Genomic DNA, 25,498 nt, shown 5'->3' on the forward strand with positions numbered 1-25,498 from the left:
CCCCCCCGCAACCCGTCCCTGACCCACCCCACTGAGTACAGGCACCGCCCCCCCCCCACCCCCAGCTCAGCCGTTGGAGAAGGCGTGGCCCCGCGAGTAACAGGTCTCCCGCCCCACACTCCGCGGGCTCGCGCGCAGACAAAGACATTCCACAGCCCCCGCCCCCTCCGCGCCCTCGGCCAGAAGGGGGAGGAGACACGTGTCCCGCTAGCGCCGAGTCACGTGGAAAAGAAACGAACGGAGCCCGCGGCCTCCCGCGCACGCGCACAAGTCCCCGGCCTGGAGGGCTCGGAGGGAAAAGGGGAGCGGGGAGGCGACTTCTTCGGACTCCGCGGCGGCGCGCAGGCGCCGTGGCCAGACCGGGGACTTTGTTCTCCGTGGAGAGACCCAAGGGCGGTGCCGGTGACTGGCTGCGCACGCGCGCCGCCTCATTTCCGGTGCTCTCTTTCGCTGGGTCGCTCGGGTCGGCTTCGGTCGCTGTCGCTCCCGCTCTCCCACCCCCGCCAACCGCCGCTTGGGCCGCCGCCGCTCGGGCCTCCGCCGCTGACGCGTCGCTTCCTCGACCTCTTTGTCGCACATCCTTCCCAATGCAGCGCCGGGACGACCCCGCCGCGCGCATGAGCCGGTCCTCGGGCCGCAGCGGCTCCATGGACCCCTCAGGTGCCCACCCCTCCGTGCGTCAGGCGCCCCCTCGGCAGCCGCCGCTGCCTCACCGGTCCCGGGGAGGTGGAGGAGGGTCTCGCGGGGGCGCCCGGGCCTCGCCCGCCACGCAGCCGCCACCGCTGCTGCCGCCCTCGGCCACCGGTCCCGACGCGACAGTGGGCGGTCCAGCGCCGACCCCGCTGCTGCCCCCCTCAGCCACTGCCTCCGTCAAGATGGAGCCCGAGAACAAGTATCTGCCCGAACTCATGGCCGAGAAGGACTCGCTCGACCCGTCCTTCACTCACGCCATGCAGTTGCTGACGGCAGGTAAGCGGGCGTCTGGGATCCCTCTGGGTCCCCCGGCCACTCGGGGGCATGGGTGGTAGCGGCTTTGTTCCTCTTGCTTCGCTTCCCCTGAGGACCCAGGCAGTCGTGGACTCCTCTCATTCTCATCTTCGGAAGCTTAAGATTCCACGTTCCCATCCCGGCCCAGAGGGCGAGGGAGAATTTCTAGGCTGCAGTGGAGGCCCGGAGGGAACTTGGCGATCTCTTAGCGCAAAGATCTTGATGGATAGATGCCGCGTTCCCCGCCCCCTTGGCCGACCCTTTTGCCTCCCCTCGCAGCTGCCCTGCGTTCCGAGTGCTCAGATTCTTCCAGAAAGGAACCTTCATCTCCCCCTTCCCCCAAAGGGGAAGCTTGTTTGATCGCTGGTAGCGGTCGGCGCCTCAACTGAGAGTGTAGGAGGTGAAGACAGCCTGAGCCGGGAGGGACCGTGAGAGGGAGGGGGGCGAGGTGAGATGGGGTGAGACTGGGGTGCCCTGTCCAGCGCGCCGAGGCCGCCGGGGCTGGGTCGGACTTAGCGGTAACTGGAGCTTGAGTTGCTTGGAGGCAGGAGCAACCTGTGGGAATCCGAGCTTGAGGTTTTCCGAATCATATTTCCGACCTCGGCAGATAAGATGGTAATTGCTGCCGAACCAGACGTTTTTGACCCCTTTATTTTATAATGTGTATTCTGCACTCACAGGGGAAAAAAATAAACCTAAAGACGGTGAAAGGGGGTGATAGAGGGAGGTTTAAGGATGGTTTGCGTGGCATTCCCAATCAGCTGGGGGAAAAAATTGACATAAGTTTGCGTGGCCTCCTCCCCCGCTCTTTTAGGTAGTGAAATAGATAAGGAATAGTAGTCTTTGTTCTCGGTCTGTAGACTAGCGCTCCTTTTTTGCGCAAAACTAGCCATCATCTAGTAGCTCTGATCTCCCGAAAGCCGCCTATTTTGCCCTCTCTCCTTGTTAAAACGGTTTAGTAAGTGTCTTATGATACCTAAATTTTATAAGCAGATACAAATCCAAAACCTTCCAACACTGAGTGAGTAGTTGGACTCTGGCAGGATTGAAATAATGGACAGGTCCCATATGAAAATATCCTTTCCCCTCTGTTTGTTCTCTATCTCCCAACATTAGAGGAAATCTTTTAAACAGTAAACAAAGCCCAAGACATTCAAGAATAGCATTTAAATAAACTGCTTACGGTTTCAACTCTGTGCTTTGCTCTTCTGTAACACAGTCAGATTGTTTGAAACATTACTGTTCATTGTGTTCTTCTGGCAAACTTTGAGGGCAAGGAAAGCTTTTTTAATCTTTGTTTTTCATATTGTCTTGCATATAGCAAATACCAGTTGTCTGAATCTGAAAACAAGTACATATAGGTTCAAGAACCTCAGACAATGCTAAAAGTTGACTGGATCTTATTTTTATTTTCTTGCATCTTCAATCAGTCCAGGTTAAATGTGTGAGAATAAAATAAACTTTAGAACTGTAAGGTGCTGACTTGGTTTTGAAATTCTAGCTCTTGACTAGTCATCTACTCTTGGGAAACTCTGAATCTCACTAAGCTCATCTGTGAAGTGGGGTGGTGAGTTGTGAGGATTAAATGTTGTATAAAAAGCTCTGGCACAGTTGTTTTGACCTATAATCATTAGATAATAACTTGCCATCAGTTTTCTCCTAGTTGTAAATTCATGGTAATGAGTTTGGATGAAAACGCAAAATTTTTCTTGCCATTCTGCACACATCAGGTGTCAGTGCTAATCTAGTCTTTTAGGTAGAATATGATTTCTTAGGATAGCTATCAAAAACTTGATCCTTACAGTGAAGGTGTTAGTGGCTCAGTCGTGTTCGACTCTTTGTGACCCCCATGGACAGTAGCTTACCAGGCTCCTCTGTCCATGGGATTCTCCAGACAAGAATACTGGAGTGGGTTGCCATGCCCTCTTCCAGGGGATCTTCCTTACCCAGGGATTGAGCCCAGGTCTTCTGCATTGTAGGCAGATTCTTTACCATCTGAGCCACCAGGGAAGCCTGATCCTTAGAAGTTACATAAAATTTTCACCTCTCTCTTACTGCTTAACTTTTGTCACAAGAGAGCATGCTTTAATTTTTTTTTTTTAATTTGAGCTTTTTTTCCCCTCTCACTTTTAAAAAATATATATATTTATTTGACTGTGTCAGGTCTTAGTTTCCACAGATAAGCTTCATTCCTCTGTGCCTTGTGGGATCTTAGTTCCCAGGGCCAGGTATCAAACCTGGGTCCCCTGCATTGCAGGATGGACTCTTAACCACTGGAGAAGTCCCAAGCTTTTTTATGTCTTTTTTTCTTTTTTTTTTTTTTTTGAGAACTCTTATGATTTATTCTCTTAACTTTCATATATATAGCAGTATTATATTTATTATGTTGTACATTACATCCCTAGTATCTATTTATCTTTTTTTTTTTAATTTTTATTAGTTGGAGGCTAATTACTTTACATCATTACAGTAGTTTTTGTTATACATTGATATGAATTAGCCATGGATTTACATGTACTCCCCATCCCAGTCCCCCCTCCCACCTCCCTCTCCACCCAATCCCTCTGGGTCTTCCCAGTGCACCAGGCCCGAGCACTTGTCTCATGTACCCAACCTGAGCTGGTTATCCGTTTCACCCTAGATAATATACATGTTTCAATGCTGTTCTCCTGAAACATCCCACCCTCGCCTTCTCCCAGAGTCCACAAGTCTGTTCCATACATCTGAGTCTCTTTTGTCTTTTTTTCTTTAACCAAATTGAATTTTAATTGGAGAAAGGGGGTTGAGGTAATGCTGGCTCACTGAGAGAACTGACTTGGGAAAGGTGAATACTTCTTAGCACGCATGCGCTGTGCTTAGTGGTTCAGCCGTGTCCGACTCTGCGCAAGTCCATGGACTGTAGCCCGCCAGGCTCCTCTGTCCGTGGGCATTCTCCAGGCAAGAATACTGGAGTGGGTTGCTATGCCCTCCTCTAGGGATCTTCCCAGCCCAGGGATCAAACCCAGATCTCCCACATTGCAGGCGGATTCCTTACTGTCTGAGCCAGCAGGGAAGCCCAAGAATACTGGAGTGGGTAGCCTATCCCTTTTCCAGGGGAACTTCCAGACCCAGGAATTGAACCTGGGTCTCCTGCATTGCAGGCAGATTCTTTACCAGCTGATGTACCCGGGAAGACTCTTAGAATGGATAAATGTTGATATATGTTGGACCCAGCTTTTAAGGTTTTTTTAAGTTGAGTATAGTTAATTTACTTTAAGATATTTTTGAATGATCTGGAAAAGGGATTGTAGTAAAGTTGACCAATTGTGAGGAAATGAGACTGAGAAGACAATAGTAGTTAAACTCTGTGATGATACTATGTGTAGGGAAAATATGACTAACACTATGCTAGATGCTGGACACTGGTCTGAGCACTTTACATCAACTATTAACCTTACTAAGAGGAAGTTTACTCTTATTACTCTTATCTTTATTTCTACATATGAGGAAACCAAGGCAAGCAGATTAAGTAATTTGCCTAAGGTAACAAAATCAATAAACAGCATAAGGAAGATTTGAAGTCAGTCTAAGTCTGGATCCTCACACTTAAACCTCTTTGCTCACCACTCCCCCATTCCTCACTATAGTGCCTATAATAAAATTGTACTCAAAAAATTTTGTGTGTGTGCTAAAATATTAAAAGAAAATCTGAACATATCATAGTCTAGCCAACAGATCAGTGAAGGTGACAAGACCAAGACACAGAAGAAGGAGGAAACCCAGAGAGCATAGCACTTGGGACTGTGACTCCTCCACGCAACTCTGCCCATTTCCCAAGAGGTGCCACAAGACCCAGACCACTCTTGCCTTCCCAGCCCTCCCTCTCCCTTTCCCAGCTTAACCTTATTTTGTACTTACCGGCATCTGACGCACCATATGTTGTAGTTAATGTGTTTGCTTGTTGGTTACTCCTCCATTATGACCAGAATGTTAGCTCTATCAGGGCAGGGATCTTTTGTCTGCTTTGTTGACGGCTGTATCTTCTGTTTCTTTATGAATACTGCATAAGGTGGCCTCTTACAAAATAGTTGGTGAATAAATATTCATCTTCATTGCATGATGGAAGAATATCAACACAATTCTGAAGGATTTAGATTTTGAATACAGACATCTATATTAGCCAAATTGATAATCAACTATGATGACAATTAAATGCATTTGCAGATGTACAAGGACTCTCAGGGTACCCATGCTTGTTTCCTGAAACAATTTATCATATTATTTGTGTTACATACTTACATAATAAACATAAGATGTTTTTATATATATCAGTGTTCTTTTTCTACTTTTTATAACTGGGAAAATACAAGTCAGTATAAATGACTCAGGAATAAGTGAACGTTTTGAATAGATTAGCAATCCCCAGATGATCTTGAAAGGATACTCAGCAGTTCATTTTCCAAAAGCACCCAGTGCAGGGACTTCCCTGGTGGTCCAGTGGTTAAGGCTCTCTGCTTCCACTGCCCAGGGCATGGGTTTGAGATCCTGCATGCAGCATGGCAAGGCAAAAAAAAAACCACGTCAGCGCAGAATCTTTCCAAACAGAAACCTATTGAAACCTCAAAATAGTTAATTTCTGTATTTAATTTGCAATTGCTATAGAAATACATCTTTTTTGATGTATTTAAATACATCTAAGTCATGTCTGATTCTTTGTGACCCCATGGACTGCTTCAGCCAGACTTCCTTATCCTTCACTAACCCCGGAGTTTGCACAAACTCACATCCATTGAGTTGGTGAGGCTATCCAACCATCTCATCCTCTGTCAGCCCCTTCTCCTGCCCTCAGCCTTTCCGAGCATCAGGAATTTTTCCAGTGAGTCAGCTCTTTACATCAGGTGGTCAAATATTGGAGCTTCACTGTCAGTCCTTCCAGTGAATTCAGGGTTGATTTCCTTTGGGATTGACTGATATAATCTCTTTGTACTCCAAGAGGCTCTCAGGTGTCTTCTACAGCACCATAATTTGAAAGCATCAGTTCTTCGGCATTCAGCCTTTTTTATGGTCCAACTCTCACATCTGTACATGACAACTGGAAAAACTGTAGCTATGATTGTACAGACCTCTAGCAAGACCTATTAAACCCAAAAAGTGGAATTGCAGAGGAACTATAGACCAAATAATGGCTGTCTATATCCACAGTTTCTTCATGTATGTGAATTCAACCAACAGTGAATCAAAAATATTCATGGGTAGGGGGATTCCAAAATTTCCAAAAAACAAGAATTGACTTTGCAGTGGTTTACCTTGTATTTACAACTATTTACATTATATTAGACGTTATAAGTAATCTAGAGATGATTAGAAGTATACAAGAGGGTATGTGTATGTTATCTACAAGTACTATGTCATTTTATATAAGGTATTTGAAACCCTCTTATTTTGGTATGGGGGTGTGGTCCTGGGACCAATCTTCTTGGGACACTGAGGGATGTCTTGTAGGTATGAATATAAATACTAGGGAAGAAAGAGGCAGAATTTACCATTTGCAACAACTTCATGGTTGGTTATCTAGGAAAGTATAAATGTATTGGGAATATGCTCAAGCTTTTGTTCATGAGTGCCTCAGTAATAAAATGGTGTACCTTATTTCATCATTGATTAGATACTGAGAAATTTTCAAAATGAAATACTTAACACAGCAGTGAAAATGAAAACTATAGCTGGGAAAAAAAAACAAAACTATAGCTGAATGCCACAACATGGAGAGATCTTAGAAATCTAATGTTAGGTGAAAAGGTCAGTCCCGTAAGGCTTTACCCAAGTGGTATAATATTGTTTTTATGGAACATGTAATGCCAGCAAAATTAACTAAAATATTGTTAGCATGCATAAATTTCAGATAAAGCAGTTTTTAACAAAACTCAACATGTGTTTACCATACAACTCAGCAATTATACGTGTGGGCATTTATCCCAGAAAAATTGGAACTCACATTCATAGGAATTCCTGTACATGAATGTTCATAATAGCCGAGAACTGGATATAAGCCATATCTGTCCAGTTGATGACTAGTTTTGCTGTGGTACATCCATACCATGAAATACTACTCAACAGTAAAGAAAGAAATGAACTATTAATTAATGCAACAACTTAAGATATCTCCAGAAATTGAGGGGGTGGTGGTCAAGCCTCGAAGCTTGTAAGATTCCCTGACCAGGGATTGAACCCCAGCCCTGGTGGGAAAGCACCAAGCCCTAAACACCAGACAGCCAAGGAATTCCCTCAAGAGAATTATGCTGAATGAAAAAGCCAATCTCAAAAGATTACATGCTGTATAATTCCATTAATTTAACGTTCTTGAAAAGACAAAATAATTGAGTTGGAGAACATCAGTGATTGCCAGTGTGAAGGAGAGAGGAAGGGAGGTGACTGTGCCTATAAAAGTGTAGCATGAGGGATCTTTGTGTTCTGTGCTGTACTGGAATTGTTCTGTACTGACCCTGGTGGTGGTCACATGAATCTGATTAAATTGCATGGAGCTAAGCACACACGCTCAGACACACATATGTCCATGCAAATCCAAATTTGGTGAAATCCAAATAAAGTCAGTAGATTGTATTTGCATTTTTTGGTCATGATATTGTATTATAGACATGCAAAATGTTACAGAGAGTAGTGGGTGAAGGATATAGGAGATCTCTTATTTCTTAAAACTGCATGTAAATCTACAATTGTCTTAAGATAAAGTGGTTTGTTTGTTTTGTTTTTAAAAGGAAAAAAAGCCCTAAACTGTAAGTTGTACCCTAAGAAAGAGATTTGGGAGACCATGGGCAATAGGCCATGATAGAGTTTGCCGTTATCTTGGAATATGAGAATATAGAGGGCTCTTGGGCTTCCCCGGTGCTCAGACAGTAAACCGTCTGCCTGCAGTGCGGGAGACCCTGCTGCAGTCCCTGGGTCGGGAAGATCCCCTGGAGAAGGAAACGGCAACCCACTCCAGTACTCCTGCCTGAGGAGCCTGGGAGGCTACAGTCCCATGGGGTCGCAGAGAGTTGGACACGACTGAGCAACTTCACTTACTTTCTAGAGGGCTCTTAACTCAGGTTTTGAAGGATTTTTTTTTTTTTTTTTTGAGCCAGTACCCACCCTTAGTCAACATTGTTTGTGAAATACCGTATCTGTTTTTCTGGGGAGCTAGTCTGTAAGGGCTCATGACCCTAAATAAAATTAAAAATCTATAGCTCTGTGTTCTTGCTTTACATAATAAGTAATTCAAAAAATGAAAAGAATGGAGTGGCTTTATACAAAGTAAACTTACTGGACTTGTGAATCCAAAAGGATTTACCAACAGGATACAGGGCAGAGAGCTATAAACTTGGGAGTAGTAAAGTTATATGAATTGTTAAGGGAAGTTGGGAATGTTAATGGTATATTTCTTTAATTTGATATATGTTTATGGATGCTTGTTGTCTATTAGGCATTGTATTATAAGTGGCAGATAGTTCAGTGATGAAGTGGTCCAGAAATTGTTGATAACAGGGGAAGGAGTGGCGTTGTTATTGTGTAGATGTTTGAACTGAATACATTGATAGTATGGAGGAGGCATGACTCCTGACCTTTTGGAGCAGGTACCCTATGAATCTTGCCCTTCTAGAAACACTATCTCTGGTTGCCTTAGTCAGAAAATCATGACTGTCTTGCTCTCTGTAGCATTTATTAAATGTTCAGTTAATGGATTGTACATGATAGTCATTTTTAGTTAAGCCAGTCCAGTTGATAAAATCTTTATATAATTTTTTCAAACTTCTCTAGTATTAATATTTTTCTGTTCATGAAATCTTTTTTCTGTTAAAAAAAAAAAATCTTCCTTTTTAAAAGTAAGAAGGAAGACTGAGGTTTAACAGCTTGTCCCAAGGTCACACAGCAAGCATGTAGCAGAGTTGGGACTCACACCCAGTTCTGTTTAGCTTCAAAACTCAGGTTCTTTCCTCTCAGATATACATTTAAAAAGCAGTTCTCATCCTTTGGCACTTACAGTCTGGTTGTATTAAGGCCTACCAAAAAAAAGGAAAGATTAAGTTGTAGTAGAAGAGTAGAAGAAATGCCACAAGTCCGGTTGAATTTGCTAACTGACATACAGAATAACCTGGGTTTAAATACCTGCTCTGTCATTAATTTTGTGATGTTGGGCAGGATTTGTTCACCTGTTAAGTGAGGATAATCCTCATTATAAAGACAAAGGGAAACCCAAAAAGGTAAGATAGTGATTATGGTCAGCATCTGACTCTGAACCAAACGGGTCACCTCTCTGTGTTGTTTACAGGATACTTTTTCTTTCTTTGACTCTTGGGACATCCAAGGTCTCCAGAGACCCAAGCAAAGATCTTTTAAAGGAGTCAGTTTCACAAAGATTGTCTAGAAGTACTTTTGCCTGCGGGTAAGGCATTTTTAGGAAGCTTCACCTTTTTTTTTTCCTGTTCCCTTTACAGCCTGCTTGTTAGCTCTCCGCAAGCAGTGAGACCAAGGAGAGAAATTGAAAAAGAAAAAGATCAGGCAGCGGAAAACATCTGAGGTGTCGATAGTGCCCTTTTGTTGCATTTAGCTGGATGACAGTGTCTGGGGGTATAAGCTGAACTTCCCAAAACTTTACAAAATCAGCTCTTGTTTTGCTTAAATAAAGTGTGCCCCCCTCTCCCTATTGAGAGGCAATAATAAAAGCATGAGGTTTGAAGTTAGAGAAAGCCTGGGCATTAATCCTTGTTTGGGTACTACTTCAGCAGCTTTCTGACTTTGAGATTTAACATCTCTGAGTTTGTCTCTTCAGTTGTGAGATAGGGATAGTACCAGCTGCTTCACCCAGTAATGTGTGAGTATAAATGGGGTCATATTTGTATAGAATTTGATGCATTGTAGGCACTGAGTAAAGGATTGTTCCTTCCCCTTCCAAAAGTGGAAGGTGACCCTCTTTGAAAGCTCAAATTGCTTCTTTTGCTTTCTAGGTTAACCCTCTGGTTGATTTGTCTTTTCAGTCCTGTTTTATTTAAATCATTGTTCTCAAAATTCTCTAAGAAATGCTTTAACACTATTTTTTAAATTGTAAGGTAAATGGACAAGGGGATCCTAATTAAATCTACTTCATTCAAAACATAGCAGAAGGATCTGTGTTTTAAATTTTTGCTTATTTATTATTTTTCATTTGTTTGTGCCAGGTCTTAGTTGGGGTGTGTGGAATCTAGTTGCCCAACCAGGGATCAAACCCCAGGCCCCCTGCATTGGGATCAGAGAGTCTTATTTAAACACTGGACCACCAGGGAAGTCCTAGATCCATCTTTTAGAAAGGCCTTATATTCACAGGGCACATTTCATTGATATTAAACCTTTCTACTGGGTCCAATTTTTGCAGCCCTGCTTCCTGTGGGAATACAGATTAACAGATTTCGAGTCTTAGCTTCTTGTTTTGACCAATTAAAGTTTCCGGAAAGTGGTATAAAGTACAGCTGAAGGGCCTAAGTAGATGGCAGCAGTTAGAACACACAGAGACATAGATGAGATGACGTATATAACTTGTTCCACATTTTTAGAAGCTCCTCCGTGGTGTATTCTGATTTGAAATGTGGCATCTTTGTTCCTAAAGGACATTTGAAGATTTTAAGTACCCAGTTTACCAGCCCAGAAGTTCTAGAAGAGGTGTGTTCAGAGATGGTAGCTCAAAACCAGTGACTGCAAAGTTAATATTAGCAGTAAGTGGGAAGGGGTGGAGGTCAGGATACACAGGCAGTGAAACAGTAAACAAATAGGGTGTTGAATGAAGCATTTAGTCTGTGGATTGTAAGGTCAAATTTGCTTTCTACTCCAAGCAACGAAAAGTAGGAATGCAAAGAGCACTGTCATTTACGGTTCTATAGTGTATAACGTCTCAATTTAGGTTTTTTAATAAACAGAGAAGCCTTCAGTTTGGAATTCTGAACTCTGTGAGTCTTAGTAACTTTCCTTCATCTGTGTACATCATGGCTAGATTTCGTCTAAACAATTATTTTAAAAGTTTGTTAAAGGTTTAGATTTGCAGAATGTGTTTGAAGTATTATGTCTTTATATACTGAAGGTCCGCCAGGCTCCTCTGTCCATGGAACTCTCTAGGCAAAAATACTAGAGTGGATTGCCATTTCCTTCTCCGAAGGATGTTCCTGACTCAGGGATCGAACCTGGGTCTCCCACATTTGAGGCGGATTCTTTACTGTCTGAGCCACAAGGGAAGCCCTTATATTGAACTAGTGGTTTTCAAAGTGTGAACCTTAGGGCAGCAGTATCTGCATCACCTGGTCACTGGTTTTAAATGCAGATTCCTAACACAATCCTAAATGCAATCCCAGACTGGGATTGGGTCCCAGCAATCTAGTTGAACAAGCCGTCGAGATGATCCTGCTGCATATTGAAGTTTGAGAACCCTTATCTTAAAATTATGGAAGATAGGGACTTCCCTACTGGTCCCATGGTTGAGACTCCATGTTGCCAGTGCAGAGGGCACAGATTGGATCCCTGCTTGGGGAACTAAGATCCCACATGCCCTCGGCATGGCCAAAAAGTTTTTAAAAATATGGAAGATAGAAACACTGGAAATGTTGTATAAGGAGAACATTGTGTTAGTTAGAGTGTTCCACTGATTTTAGGACGTATAAATTTTTTGTTATTCTCAGTGGACCATAGTATAACATCTTAGTTGCTGGTATTCATTGCCTCCATGCTTTGCCCCCATCTCTGTTAGTACTCCTTAGTTAGTACTAACTAACTAACTAACTCTGTTAGTACTAGTTAGCTGTTAACTCTTCTTCATTGCCAGCTTTGTATACCCCTTGTATATAGACATAGTGGAGATTGGGACCATGTCTGACTGGTTGTGTGGTTTTTCCTATACTTTACAGGGCCAGGTGCCTGGCCCTTAGTAAGTTTTCCATGGTGCTTAGTGATCATACCTGTATCTGTCCCTTCATGTGCCTCACCATAGGAAGCACTCAAACACTTGGAATCACTGAATGAATGAATAGAGTTCCCTAGTGATAGGAATCTTTTGGGATACTAAGATTCTAGCTGATGAAACTGTCTTAACCTGTGAATTAAAATTACCTTGGTGCATTTTTTTCCTTTAGGACACTGAGTGAATTTGGGCTAGAGAGCGTTAAGTAGCTATTAAAACACTTCCTAAGAAATGTGCTTTTAGGACTTCACTGGTGGTCCAGTGATGAAGACTCCGGACTTCTGCAGGGGGCAGAACTAAGATCCTACATGGCCAAAAGGAAAAGCAGAAAGAAAGAAATGGGCTTTAATTAGCGTATTTGCATATTTTGTTTTTTTTATTTGGCTGTGCCAGGTCTTAGTTGTGGCATACAATATCTTTTTCATTGCCACATGCAGGATCTAGTTCCCTGACCAGGGATCAAACTTAGGCCCTGCTGTATTGGGAGAGAGGAGTCCCAGCCACTGGAACACCAAGGAAGTCCCTGCATTTTATTTTATTCTGTCTTTATAGCAACCTCTTGAAGTAGATATTGCCTCCATTTTACAAATGAGGACATCAAAGATCAGAGCAGTTAAACTTTTCAGAATTCACACAACTAGTGAGTGGCAGAGTAAACCCAGGTCTTTCAAACTTTTAAGGACTACTACTATCCAAAGCACTACTGTTAAAAATTTTAATAGGACTCTCAGTTGTGTATTTAAATTAACTTTGTCTCTTCATTAAGATAGAACTTTAGGGACTTCCCTGGTGGTCTGGTGGTTAAGAATCCACCTGCCAGTGCAGGGGACATGGGTTTGATCCCTGGTCCAGGAAAATTCCACTTGCCTCAGGGCAACTAAGGCTGTGCAGCACGACTACTGAGCCCATTCACCTTGTGGTTGTGCTCCACAGCAAGAGAAGCACCGCAATGAGAAGCACAAGCCCTGCCACTGGAGAGCAGCCCCCGCTCACCATGCCTGGAGAAAGCCCAGGTGCAGCAACAAAGATCCAGTGCAGCCAGAATAAGTGAATAGAAGAAGAAGAAGAAAGATATGGTTTTGTACTTTTTCTTGATGCAGATTTTAATTTTTTCCAGTTTGTTTAATCCCCATTTCCTCATGTCACTCCTGCCTGTTCTTAAGAACATTTGACTGTCTTTGTAGCGGTTTCAGGTGAAAGTGGAAGAGCAAACTACCCTTATTAGAAGGAGGCTTTGAGACTTCCCTGGTAGTCCAGTGGTTAAGACTCCAGACTTCCAATGCAGGGGATGTGGGTTCAATCCCTAGTCAGGGAACTAAGATCCCACATGTGGTGAAGCAACTAAGCCTGCAAGCCAAAAAACTAGAGAGTCATGTGCAGTGAAGGATCCCACATGACTCAAAGATCATCCACATGCCACAACTGAGAGGCAACACATCCAAATAAATAAAAAGAAGCAGGCTTTCGGTTTCCTAGTCAACTTCATCTAGCTTCGGTGCTGTCTCTATTTGAAATTAAGGCACTATTCATCTGAACTGTTCATTAATATTTGGCCTCATTACACAGTATTCCATCTTACGGCTTTAAGTAGACTCAGAATTTTGCCTTTATTTAAAAGAACAAAACTAAATTAAATTTCTGTTTGTCCTATTCAGAAATTGAGAAGATTCAGAAAGGGGATTCAAAAAAGGACGATGAGGAGAATTACTTGGATTTATTTTCTCACAAGAACATGAAGCTGAAGGAGAGGGTTCTGATACCTGTCAAGCAGTATCCCAAGGTAAGGGAAAGAGTGCCTCATTTCTTTGAGTTGTTTTTGTAGTATGGGAGTATATAGTATGTGGTATGTCTTGTAGGACAGGCTGTAACAAAAGATTTACAGAGATTGTGAACCTGGTAAAGGTTCTGTCCCATACTTGTAATGACTGTATCTAGCAGTTGAAAATACAGGTCCATAACTGATAGCATAGCTATAGCCAGGAAGGAAATATGATCATCTTTTTATTATAAAAAAAGGAATTTCCTTCTCAAATGTTTGTTTAGCTTCCAAGTTTAAAGGAAAAAAATTGAACCCTAATTGTTCTTTGTCAAAAGATTGAGCTGAAGTTTAAATGAAGGAAATACAACACAAATCCTTGTGACACAATGAATAAGTTAATTTTATTTCTTACTCAAAGTTTTTTTGCTCTTATTTGTTTTTGATTTGGGCTGTACCACTTGTGGTATCTTAGTTCCCTGACCAGGAATGGAACCTGTAACCTTTGCAGTGGAAGCACACAGTTTTAACCAGTGAACCTCAAGGGAATTCCCAAAGTTTCACTTTTAAATAAATGGTTTCTACTACTCCTTTTTGTTTTTTTTGAAAACAACTAGTTTTAGTCAGTCAGACCAGTACTACCAAAGGGTACCATATGTCTGTTCTGTTCTGAAGTAACTGCCTTAAAAACGTCTGTGTTTATTAAATTACAAAGAGCTGCAGTGTGATGATATGGAAAGAGCCCCACACTGCATCAGGAAATTCAAGTTCTAGAGCTGCCACTTTGCAGTTTTGTGCCATGCCATGCTCAGTTGCTCACTCATGTCCAACTCATTGTGACCCCAGTGACTGTAGCCTGCCAGTCTCCTCTGCCCCTGGGATTTTCCAGGCAAGAATACAGGAATAGGTTGCCATTTCCTCCTCGAGGGGTCTTCGCAACCCAGAGATCGAACCCGCATCTCCTGCATTGGCAGATGGATTCTTTACTCCTGAGCCACCCAGGAAGCCTCTTTCCAATTGTATAACCTTTGGCTAATCAATTTTATCAGTACCACTTCAGTATATCCTTCAGTAAAATGGGAATGGTTAGTACTCTACTTACTTTACAGGATTATTGAAGATAAATAATACATGTAGAAATATTTTATAGGAACATATACATTTAGAAATCTGTCTTTATTTTCTATCAGTTCAATTTTGTGGGAAAGATCCTTGGACCACAAGGAAATACAATCAAAAGACTGCAAGAGGAGACTGGTGCAAAGATTTCTGTGTTGGGAAAGGGCTCGATGAGAGACAAAGCCAAGGTAAGCTCATATTAATGAGGCAAGAAGACACCCTAATGCCTTCCAGTAGCCTAGAGTCCAGTATGGATACCTTATGGAAGCTAGTTCTTATGTGTGTACTGAAAGTGATTCCCTTAAATTTACATGGGATGTGAGAGATTATAGACCAGTTAATTTACTTTGGCAACCCCAGAAGAACCTTGATATGCCCTGGTAATTGTTTTCTTTCTGACTTCACTGTGTAGTAATGGAAATAGCAGTAGCAGCTTTGGCCTTAATAAGTTTATCTAGGAAAACTTGGAAGGGGAGGCTGAATGTACTGAAACCCAGACTAAAGACACTAAAATGTGAACAGCATTCTGTTTCCAGTTAGTGTGGAAAAGTGTGAGCAGTAGTGTTGTGAGTGCAGGTGAGTTTGAGGATTAGTTGGCTGGTTGGTTTTATAGCCAGCTGGAATGTGAGGCGTGCTAAAAGAAGATGTTACAGAAGGAACCATGAGTAATCCTGACAATAGAATCCAGAGCTTATTTTTTCCCATGCCATAGCCCCGTATTCTTTATACTCAGAGTTTCTAAGTGTGGAGAAACTTCCCACCAAAATAGAATAGTCTTAGCTTTCTAGAATCAGCTTTTTAGATGAGACATAACCTGCTCCAGCCTAAAAACTTACTGTTTCAGGCCTCCTTGTATGCAGCCTAATTGATGAACATTTTCTCAGACCCTCTTCTTTTTCCTCCCAACATTTCTCACTGGATGAATACAATTAGAGCTGAAGTATAAGACTCTATTTAATGAGGTGTACATGAAATTTTCTTCTCTCTGTCCTGACTTTTTTCCTTCTCTATGCAAGCAGATCAGAAGAGCTGGTGATTAACAGCTCTACCTGGGATTTATTAATAAAAGCAAATGCTTGGCAATTAATGAATGAATGGATGGATGCTTGGCAAACAGCTGTTATCTGAGTGGAGACTGGAATTAAGTTTGTCTCTTCTGTACCTTCTAATAAGAGCTCCCATGAATACACCAGCCATTCAGAACAACGGTTAGCTTTTAGCAGCAGACCAATTGCAGGTTTAGCAGACTGTGTAAATTGCTATACTCCAGAGTTTGTTTTACTTTTTTCTTGCACTTTACTGGGGTTTTTTTAGGTGTTGGAGTCATTTCTTACTGTCCCTTTGGCCTAATGGTAAAGGTGTCATTTTCTCCATAGTCCAAATGATAATGATGTTTTTGTGCATTTTTCCACAGGAGGAAGAGTTGCGCAAAGGTGGAGACCCCAAATATGCCCACTTGAATATGGATCTGCATGTCTTCATTGAAGTCTTTGGACCCCCATGTGAGGCTTATGCTCTTATGGCCCATGCTATGGAGGAAGTCAAGAAGTTTCTAGTACCAGTAAGGAAATCCATATCCTGTATCATTTGAGCAAGAGAAACTGGGATCTTGTGCTTATTGCTAAGGCAGGGGTTCTTAACCAGGGTCTCTGCATAACCTGAAATTGCATATCCAATTCTTCATTTATGTTCATTTTTCTGAGGTAGTTCATTACATGTACCTAGTTCTCAAACCACTGTGCCCCAAGGCCATTCTACCACTCCTGGTCTGATGTGATTTTAGTTGTATGCCAGTATCTTTTGTCAATATCTTGGATCTACAGTGTGCCTTGCATTCTAACATCTGGTTAACAAAGATTTAACAAGGTCTTCAATAAATTAAGTATTTTGGTGCTAGTATGGAACCAGGAGGTTATGATAAGAAAATGATGAAGGTGGTTGTAACCCCCTGCACTTAAGGAGTTATAGCATAGACTCCTGAGAGTCTAGATGATGATAAGCAGCAAGAAGTGTTATCTGGCCTCCAGTGTTAGTGGGTTAAATTCTGACCTGGGTGCATTCAAGACTGTATCCTGGAGGAGTTTACTCAAGTAAAGTTGATTTGAAGGAGGCATGATGGTTGTAGGCTTAACTGTTGATGACATTAAACAGATTGGTGTATAGCTTCTTTCAGAATGTAATTAAGGCCTTGGAAGAGTTAGAACAGACCAGGTTACCTGTCTTCCTTATTTCCACCTGGTCAGAGGTTATTCATTCTTTGAATAAGTAGGAAATGATGACTTTTTGCCTTTTGACAAGACCTGGTAGTTTTCAGAGTTAACATACTACTTACTGTTCAATATTTAATAACCAAAGATGACTCTGGAACCTTAGGAAGCATTTGGAGTACTATTCAACTAGAATTGAGTAAGCATTATAGTTTCATCACTGAGAAGAGGTGATACATACTTCTTGGTTTTCTTATACATGTAAAATGAGGGAGTTGGAACTGTCAGAGGATGTGAGAATTGGCAGAGCAAAAATTTATAGGCAGTGTGTCTCTATAATGCTGAGCTCCAAGGATTCCAGCACTGTCTCAAATGTCTAAGCAGCTGCTCTGCTTCTAAGTATGTCGTCATTAGAATGTTCAACTTGAAACAGCATATTTAAAATATCCTAGAAAAAACTCAGAGCTGGTTAAATTTTCCCTTGAGGGACTTCTTTACTCTTTGAGGTGTGTATTGAAGTATTCTGAGTCATCCGTTTTCTGAAGAACTGCAGAGGCATTCCCATCTTCTCTTTATCATTAATCTCAGCATATTTCTGAAAAGAGCTACATCTCAAGGCTTCCATGTAAGTGGGTCTTTAAAAAAGAAGCCTACCAAGGAGATCTGGGTTTCCTCAGTGTTGCTATGGCAGCTAGAGAAATCTGAGCAAATGGCCCATCATTGGTCACTTGATTCTTTAATGTGAGTCTCAAGCAGTAGAAATGTGTAAGGTAGGAAGAGGTGAAGAGTCATGGGGTAGAGGGAGCATCTCTGTGGCGACTAGAATCTTCTAGAAGGTGTATACACCTGGGATGTATAAAAGTGCACTAAGTATTGAGACTGAATGACTCTCATCAGGAAATATATGAGAAGATTTACAAATGACATTTGACTCAGTTCTTCCTCCTTGTGAAGAAAACAAATGAGCCTATTTTTGCATCCATGACCAGAGCCTTCTGTTTTCCCCTTAGAAACTGGTACAGTAGGAAGAGCACTGGGCTAGGCGCTTTGTCTGAATCATCTTGGATAATCACTTTTTTGAGCCTCAGTTTTCCTTGTCATCCCAAATATTTGTTAAGTATCTGGTAGGTGCTGAATACTATGCTTGGGTCTGAAGTTACAGAAATGGCTCTTGAAGAGCTTATAACCTAGTGAGAAAGACAGATAGATGTTTTTAAAATGATGTGATAAGTGCTTAGAGAAAATTACATTGTGCCGTGGGAAAAAGAGGAGTGAGGAGCTGCCATCAAGAGAAAGTTTTTCTTTTTCTTTTTTTTTGAGAAAGTTTTTCAAAAGAGGTAAGGTAATACTTTTGATTAAATCGTGTAAGAATTAGAGTCCTTCAGGTGGACCCAAAAAGGCAATAATATATTGATTAATTGAGACATTAATGATTCAGAGACTAGATTTTGGAGATAAGTAATTCTGAATTAACATAGAATCTGCCACTCACTAGCTCTATGTCTGTCCTTATATTGATTGCTTTATGCTTTCTGAATCTGTTTTCCCAGATGGGAAGATCTGCCTACTTCAGGATTATTTTGAAGATTAAACTGAAAACCCTATGTAAGGCTTATTATATGGTACCCAGCTGTAGAGCTTAATTAATGGTAGTGGCTTTTATTATTCCAGGAAAAGGAAACTGTTTGCAAGAATGGATGTGTATGAGTATGCCATGTTCTGAACTGCAGGTGTTCAGCATGGCTTGAAAGGAGGTTATACATGGATAGAGGATGGAAGTGATCGGAGAGCTAGGCAGGGACCACATCATGAAGAACTTCATCTGAATGATGAGGGGCCTACCATCAAGATTTTCCTCAAAGAGGTGACAGGTAGCGTGCCATTTGACTTCAGAGAATGAATAATCTGAGATTTCATCTGGGCTTTCAAAGTTGTTCTTCGTATCCAAGGCTCATGTGGGCTAGATGACTTCTCAGCAGAAGGTAGAGATGTTGCACAATACTCCTTCTCATTATCTTTTATCCACAGGATATGATGGATGATATCTGCCAGGAGCAATTTCTAGAGCTTTCCTACTTGAATGGAGTACCAGAGCCCTCCCGTGGACGTGGGGTGCCAGTGCGAGGCCGGGGAGCTGCACCTCCTCCTCCACCTGTTCCCAGGTAAAAAGAGACAGCTAGAAATGGGATGTAAATTTGACTGCTAGTGCCATGTCTGTCTTACTGCTGCTCTTATTTCCAGCTTAGAAGGGGTCTCCGGATGTGTATGTTGCATCAAGAGTGGAGTTCTAGGGTGTTCCTTGGTGGTCTAGTAGTTAGGATTTGGCACGTTCACTTCTGTGACCCAGGTTCAGTCCCTAGTCAGGAAAACTGAGATCCTGCAAGTCATGCGGAACAGCAAAAAAAAAAAAAAAGTGGAATTTTAGATCTTGGTTACTTTGGCTGTAAGCAGGTGCAGCAGTCCTGCTGAAACTTTTTTTTTTTTTTTTTAACTTTTGAACAGTTTTCATCATTTTTAAATGGTCTCTGACTTTAGAATTTTACCTTTGCTGACTGACCTTTATGGACTATTCAGACTCTTCAGAGAGATTCTCCACTAATAATATGTTAGCATGTCCACCTTGGGCCTGGGGAACCTTCCGGAATGGGTCCTTTACCTACCTACACATTCCTCTGTGTTTTTGTTTTGTTTTGGCTGTGCTGCACAACTTGTGGGATCTTAACTCTAGGACCAGGAATTGAACCCTGGCCACAGCAGTGACAGCACTGAGCCTTAACCACTGGACCCCCAGGGAAGTCCCCATTCCTCTGTTTTGAAGGCGTCATAAAATCTCCTACCTAGCTCCAGAATTTTAAGACAAGTCTGAACATGACCTATTTATTAAAAATATCCATTTAAAATAAACTCTTTAAAAGAAATAAACTCTTTTTTGCAGGGGCCGTGGCGTTGGGCCACCTCGGGGGGCTTTAGTGCGTGGTACACCAGTGAGAGGAGCCATCACCAGAGGTGCCACTGTGACTCGAGGAGTGCCACCCCCGCCTACTGTGAGAGGTGCTCCAGCTCCAAGAGCACGGACAGCAGGCATCCAGAGAATACCTTTGCCTCCACCGCCTGCGCCAGAGACATATGAGGAATATGTAAGATGTTTGGACAATGTGCCATTTCTTAACAGCTAGCAGGTCATCACAGGAAGTTGAGTCACAGGGCCTTGGCCCTTGATGTAGGTGGCAGGAACTGCCTATAAGGTTTAGAATCTGCCCTCTTCTGTTGCAGTGATTGTTAAATTATGAGAGAAGATTTTTCCATTTTAAGTATGATTTACTGTATACATATGTAGATGAAACAGGAAATAAGCTGTGCCTTGATGTTTAGTGTTTTACTAAGGGGACTCCCCCTACTACTACTGATAATGCTGATTAAGTTCAACCTTGAACCTTGTTTTGCCCAAGCTGAAAGGGTTTTTTTAATTTGATTAATCGTTTTCTTTTTTTTAATTCTTTCTTTCTTGACTGTTCCGCAACAGATGTTAATACTTCGGAGGGAAATTCCATGTTCTGTTCATTCAGAAACCCTCCATATTACCTTACCTACTTTGTGTGATTCTGACTTTTTCTATTTTATTTTGTTTTAGGGATATGATGATACATACGCAGAACAGAGTTATGAAGGCTACGAAGGCTATTACAGCCAGAGCCAAGGGTGAGTCAGGCAGTGGAAGTGCTGTTTCATGTCCTTGGGATATAGAGGGAGTTGGAGGAACTGAGAGATTTAGGCAGCACAATTCTAAGGAGCAGATGGCTCACCTTTTCAGCGTGTCGCCTCTGCTTTTAACATCTGTAAGGCACACACTTGGATCTGCAGATTTGGATAACTGTGAATCTTAAATTATAATGTAGAATCTGAGGTTAGCATATGAAAAATTCCTTAGCTGTGACTACATGGGAACAAAGGGAAAATGCCTTAAAATTTTTTTGATTTGTTATTTTAAAATGTCACAACTACATTAAAGTTGCATAGAAGTTTAAAAGGGTACTAGATTCCCACTACTTAACTCAGGTTCTTTTCTGCTCTTTTTTTAAAAAGCATTTTTTTGTGTATGTGTATATATGTATCTTAACTGTGATGGGAAAGGCCTCTCATAATTCTGCAGTGGGGACAGGACAGTTCTTTTCATATTTGCTTATTCTCTTCCAGTGAACCATGTGAATGCATGTGTGTACACTGGTTAACACTGAGCTTTTGGGTTGAGCTTTTTCACTTTAAATTGTGTACTATTCATTTTTCTTTGCTGAAGTTGTCATAATTTTTAAATGAGTATCTAGTATATACATGTTTTGGAAATATTCTACAGTCTGGAGATTGGGGTGGAATGAACATTTTTGGTTTGCTTTGCACCCTCAGTAAGATGGTTGACATATGGAAGCATTTGGGGGAGAGGTAAAACTGGAACATGGTTGCTGCATAGCTCTAATGCTCTGTCTTTGGCTTTCAGGGACTCAGAATATTATGACTATGGACATGGGGAGGTTCAAGATTCTTATGAAGCATATGGTATGTCTTTATTTCTGTGGTGGGACAAAATGTGCAAGTAAGTGCCCAGGAGAAGGCTGGTGACTGGATTATTGGGGGTCAGGCAGTCATACACCTAAGGAGAAACCTCATTAAAAGATCAACATGTTGATGTGACACTAGAACCTGCTCTTATTTAAATCGTGTGGTATGTAGCAGAAAGAAAGACTATTGAAATGGGTTAGGTGTGCTGTTACTCTTGGCTGGCTAAGCGGATGTCCTAAACTACTGCTAAGGTCCGTGTTGGCTGGTTGGAGCAGCAGGCTTTTCGGCTGATGCTGACTTTGTTTCTGCTTTAGGCTGGGAGATGGCTAGACCTGCGTTATATTGCTGAGCCTTTGCTACAAGATACCTATGCCACATTGATGGATAATAAGAATGGAATCATATGCAACTTTTCTGACCCACCTCATTTTTAAAAACAATTTTGGATCTCAGTGTAAAGCATCTCAGTGTAGAAGAAGTGCTCGGTGAAAGAGCCCTAATGACTAGAGCAGTTTGAGAGCAAGAAGAGTGCCTGTTAGATTAGAAACTGGGGACTGGAGCCAGTTTGAGACAGTTCAGCTTCCTTACTGTCTTGGATACATCTCAACTTAGTCCTTAATTCCAAGATTGCTGTAGATGCTGGAATGGCAGCAGGACCAAACTGCCTTTCCTGAGGCCTGGTTGAAAACACATTGCTCAAGAAGTATCCTCAGGAGCCAGTTATGGCCCTGTGATAATGGGCCCCAGAGGGAGTGCCATGTGGCAGGAGATGCAGAGAGAGCAGCCTTTTAAATAGGAGGTGTTTCCAGGATACTTGTGGGAAGTCCAGAGACCTTGGCAAGGGACTCAGCAGTTGACAATTTAAGATAGTAGTTGACATTCTCCCTTATACCTACTGAAAAGAGGAAAGAGCCTCTTAAGGTTCCCACAGATAGACTCCTCACCTCCTCAGCATAGTATGTAGCAGCCAGTAAGCTGCTTGTCCAGGGGAACAGTTTTTACCAGCCCTAGCTAAATGGTCCTGGACAGTTGCCATCTGTAACACTGCACTGCTCTGCTCATATGCCACTGTTTAGAAGGGTGGTATGATTGCCCCAGGGTATTTCCCATCATCCGTGAGCAGTACAGTGGAACCTCTGTAAGTGTTTGACTAAATTACATTTCTGTTTTGCTAGAAAAAAGACTGCACTGAAACAGGCAGGCTGCTCCTTGTGCTCCTGGTATGATGCTGCCAGGGTTAATCTGTTCTGATTTCTGCCTTTATAAACAGAGTAGAAAAATATACTGTCTTATTGGTACCCAGAAGTCACTTAGAAAGTGATGGACATATCTGTTGTACTAGAGGTATAAACAGGCTTAGATAGCAACTTTACATCCATGTAGGGGTTTTAGACCTAGAATGATGGAAGCAGATGTTTGTGAATTCAAGCAGCTAGAGAAATAACAGGACTGGATAAAGTCTGGGGGTGAGCGGAAAGAATAAACTTAGAAACACAACTCGTGTTCATGAGAGGTCAACTCTAAAAGTACATGATTGTTTTTGCTATAGGCTTTTCCCCGTCACAAAGGAAAACCATTTGAGGATAGCAGTCACGTTGTCTAGCTTTTCTGGACTATTCCACAAAAATGAGATAATGAATTCTCCTAATGAGTGCTGTTGACACATTTGATTGTACTTCCCACCGCCAGAGCAGTGGGCCAGCTGTGCTGGTGGAAGGTTCTTGAAGTGTGGCCCTTGCTTGCTCTTCCCGGGGAGCCAGAGGATCCTTCTCCACGGGCAGATCTGACTTGCTGTCACATGGAGAGGGAGCTGCCTCTGTCGCTTCCAATCTGGGAGACTTCCAGAGCTTGTCACCGTACTTGAGGCTCTCTCCTGACCTTCTTTGAAAATAGGAAAGGGCATTGCAGCCCCAGTGAGATTGATTTCCTCGCTGTCCGTAGCAAGGTGTTGGGTTTACCCAGGTTTGGGGGCTGGAGTATAGATCATGCATGTTGCCTGTGGACAGCTTCTTTCCTGGACATCACCCCAAGTCCTTTCTGAGCTGTTTCCTTCTGGCCTTCCACTCAGAACTGCCCTGTACCCGGGAAGTTGCCTAAGCTGCTTGGGAGGGAGGGCCAAGCAAAGTAAAAAAGTAAGAACCACAAAGGAGGTGGCAAGGCATTGGAAGCAAAGCAGCATGTTTGGTGATCTTTACCAACTGACCTACACCTGCCCATTCCAAAATGCCATTGGCACATGGTTTATAAACTGTTCTTGCTTTTCCCCACAGGCCAAGATGACTGGAATGGGACCAGGCCGTCACTGAAGGCCCCTCCAGCTAGGCCGGTGAAGGGAGCATACAGAGAGCACCCATATGGACGTTATTAAAAACAAACATGAGGGGAAAATATCAGTTATGAGCAAAGTTGTTACTGATTTCTTGTATCTCCCAGGATTCCTGTTGCTTTACCCACAACAGACAAGTAATTGTCTAAGTGTTTTTCTTCGTGGTCCCCTTCTTCTCCCCACCTTACTCCATTCTTAACTCTGCATTCTGGCTTCTGTATGTAGTATTTTAAAATGAGTTAAAATAGATTTAGGAATATCGAATTAATTTTTTAAGTGTGTAGATGCTTTTTTCTTTGTTGTTTAAATATAAACAGAAATGTACCTTTTATAATAAAAAAGAAGTTGAGTAAAAAAAAAAAACACAAACCTGTTAGTTTCAAAAGTGACATTGCTTGCTTAAAGGTTCTGAAGTTAAGGCTTGTTAACTTTCTCTTAGTTTTGATTTGAGGCATCCCGTAAAGTTGTAGTTGCAGAATCCCAAACTAGGCTACATTTCAAAATTCAGGGCTGTTTAAGATTTAAAATCACAAATGTTAACGGCAGTAGGTGCCACCATGTAAAAGTGAGCTCAGATGTCTCTAAAAATGTTTCCTTTATATAAAAAAGCACATGGCGGTTGAATCTTAAGGTTAAATTTTAATATGAAAGATCCTAATGAATTAAATAGTTGATGCAATTTTTAACGCTAATTGATTTAAAAACAAAACAAAATTAGGTTCGTAAAACTGAATTTTTCATTATGTGGGTTTTGAAATCTAGCCCCAGGCATACAGTGTTGAGAGATACTTAGCGGGAAGTAGTTTCTAAAGAGGTTGATTTGGGGAGAGGGGCTGGCCACTTGAATTGAATTTGATGCAGAGCTTTTTAGTCATGAACAACCTTTCAGTAGTAATTCTAATAATGAACATTTCAGTATTTCAAAAGACAAAGTATTTTGTCCATCTGAGATCCTACACTCCATGAAAAACTCACTTGGACACTGGGGCCAAAAGCTGATGATATCCTTAAGTTGACGGTTGTCAATATTGAACTGTTCCCAAGGAAGTTAGTCAAGTATGTCTCAACACTAGCATGATATAAAAAGGGACACTGCAGCTGAATGAAAAAGGAATCAAAATCCACTTTGTACATAAGTTAAAGTCCTAATTGGATTTGTACCGTCCTCCCATTTTGTTCTTGGAAGATTAAATGCTACATGTGTAAGTCTGCCTAAATAGGTAGCTTAAACTTATGTCAAAATGTCTGCAGCAGTTTGTCAATAAAGTTTAGTCCTTTTTTAATCAAAGTAAATGTGATGAATTGTCATTTTTTTGGGTGGACAATAAAATAGTTTTCTCTTTCAAATAAACTTAAATTAACTCTAAAGTTAATGGGCTTGTTAAAAGTTGGAGACATTCTTAAAAGTGGTTGGGGGGGATTTTATTTTAAGTTTACCAAAAAAAAAGTTTATGAGTTGTTAAGTTTTAGTTTAAAAATAACCAAAGCTTTTTCACCCCCTGGAAGTTGTTAAAAGAAGTTTTATCCAATCCTTATCACAAGCTCTGATTTCTGTAGAGAAGAATCAAACTAAGCTAAAACTTGGATTGGTTTCC

The 25,498-nt window shown here is 41.8% G+C and overlaps 1 protein-coding gene across 1 annotated transcript; it reads left to right on the forward strand.

Annotated features, from left to right (window-relative positions):
* The first annotated feature begins 297 nt into the window (after positions 1-297).
* Positions 298-25,196, forward strand: KHDRBS1 (KH RNA binding domain containing, signal transduction associated 1). Its single transcript, XM_020896135.2, has 9 exons — positions 298-969; positions 13,597-13,721; positions 14,888-15,004; positions 16,231-16,377; positions 19,052-19,185; positions 19,959-20,160; positions 20,655-20,722; positions 21,516-21,574; positions 23,848-25,196. The coding sequence occupies exons 1-9, from the start codon at positions 588-590 to the stop codon at positions 23,943-23,945; spliced, it is 1,332 nt and encodes a 443-aa protein (XP_020751794.1). The 5' UTR covers positions 298-587; the 3' UTR covers positions 23,946-25,196.
* Positions 25,197-25,498: the final 302 nt, after the last annotated feature.

Source organism: Odocoileus virginianus, chromosome 30, assembly GCF_023699985.2.
Source record: "Odocoileus virginianus isolate 20LAN1187 ecotype Illinois chromosome 30, Ovbor_1.2, whole genome shotgun sequence".
Lineage (NCBI taxonomy): Eukaryota > Metazoa > Chordata > Mammalia > Artiodactyla > Cervidae > Odocoileus > Odocoileus virginianus.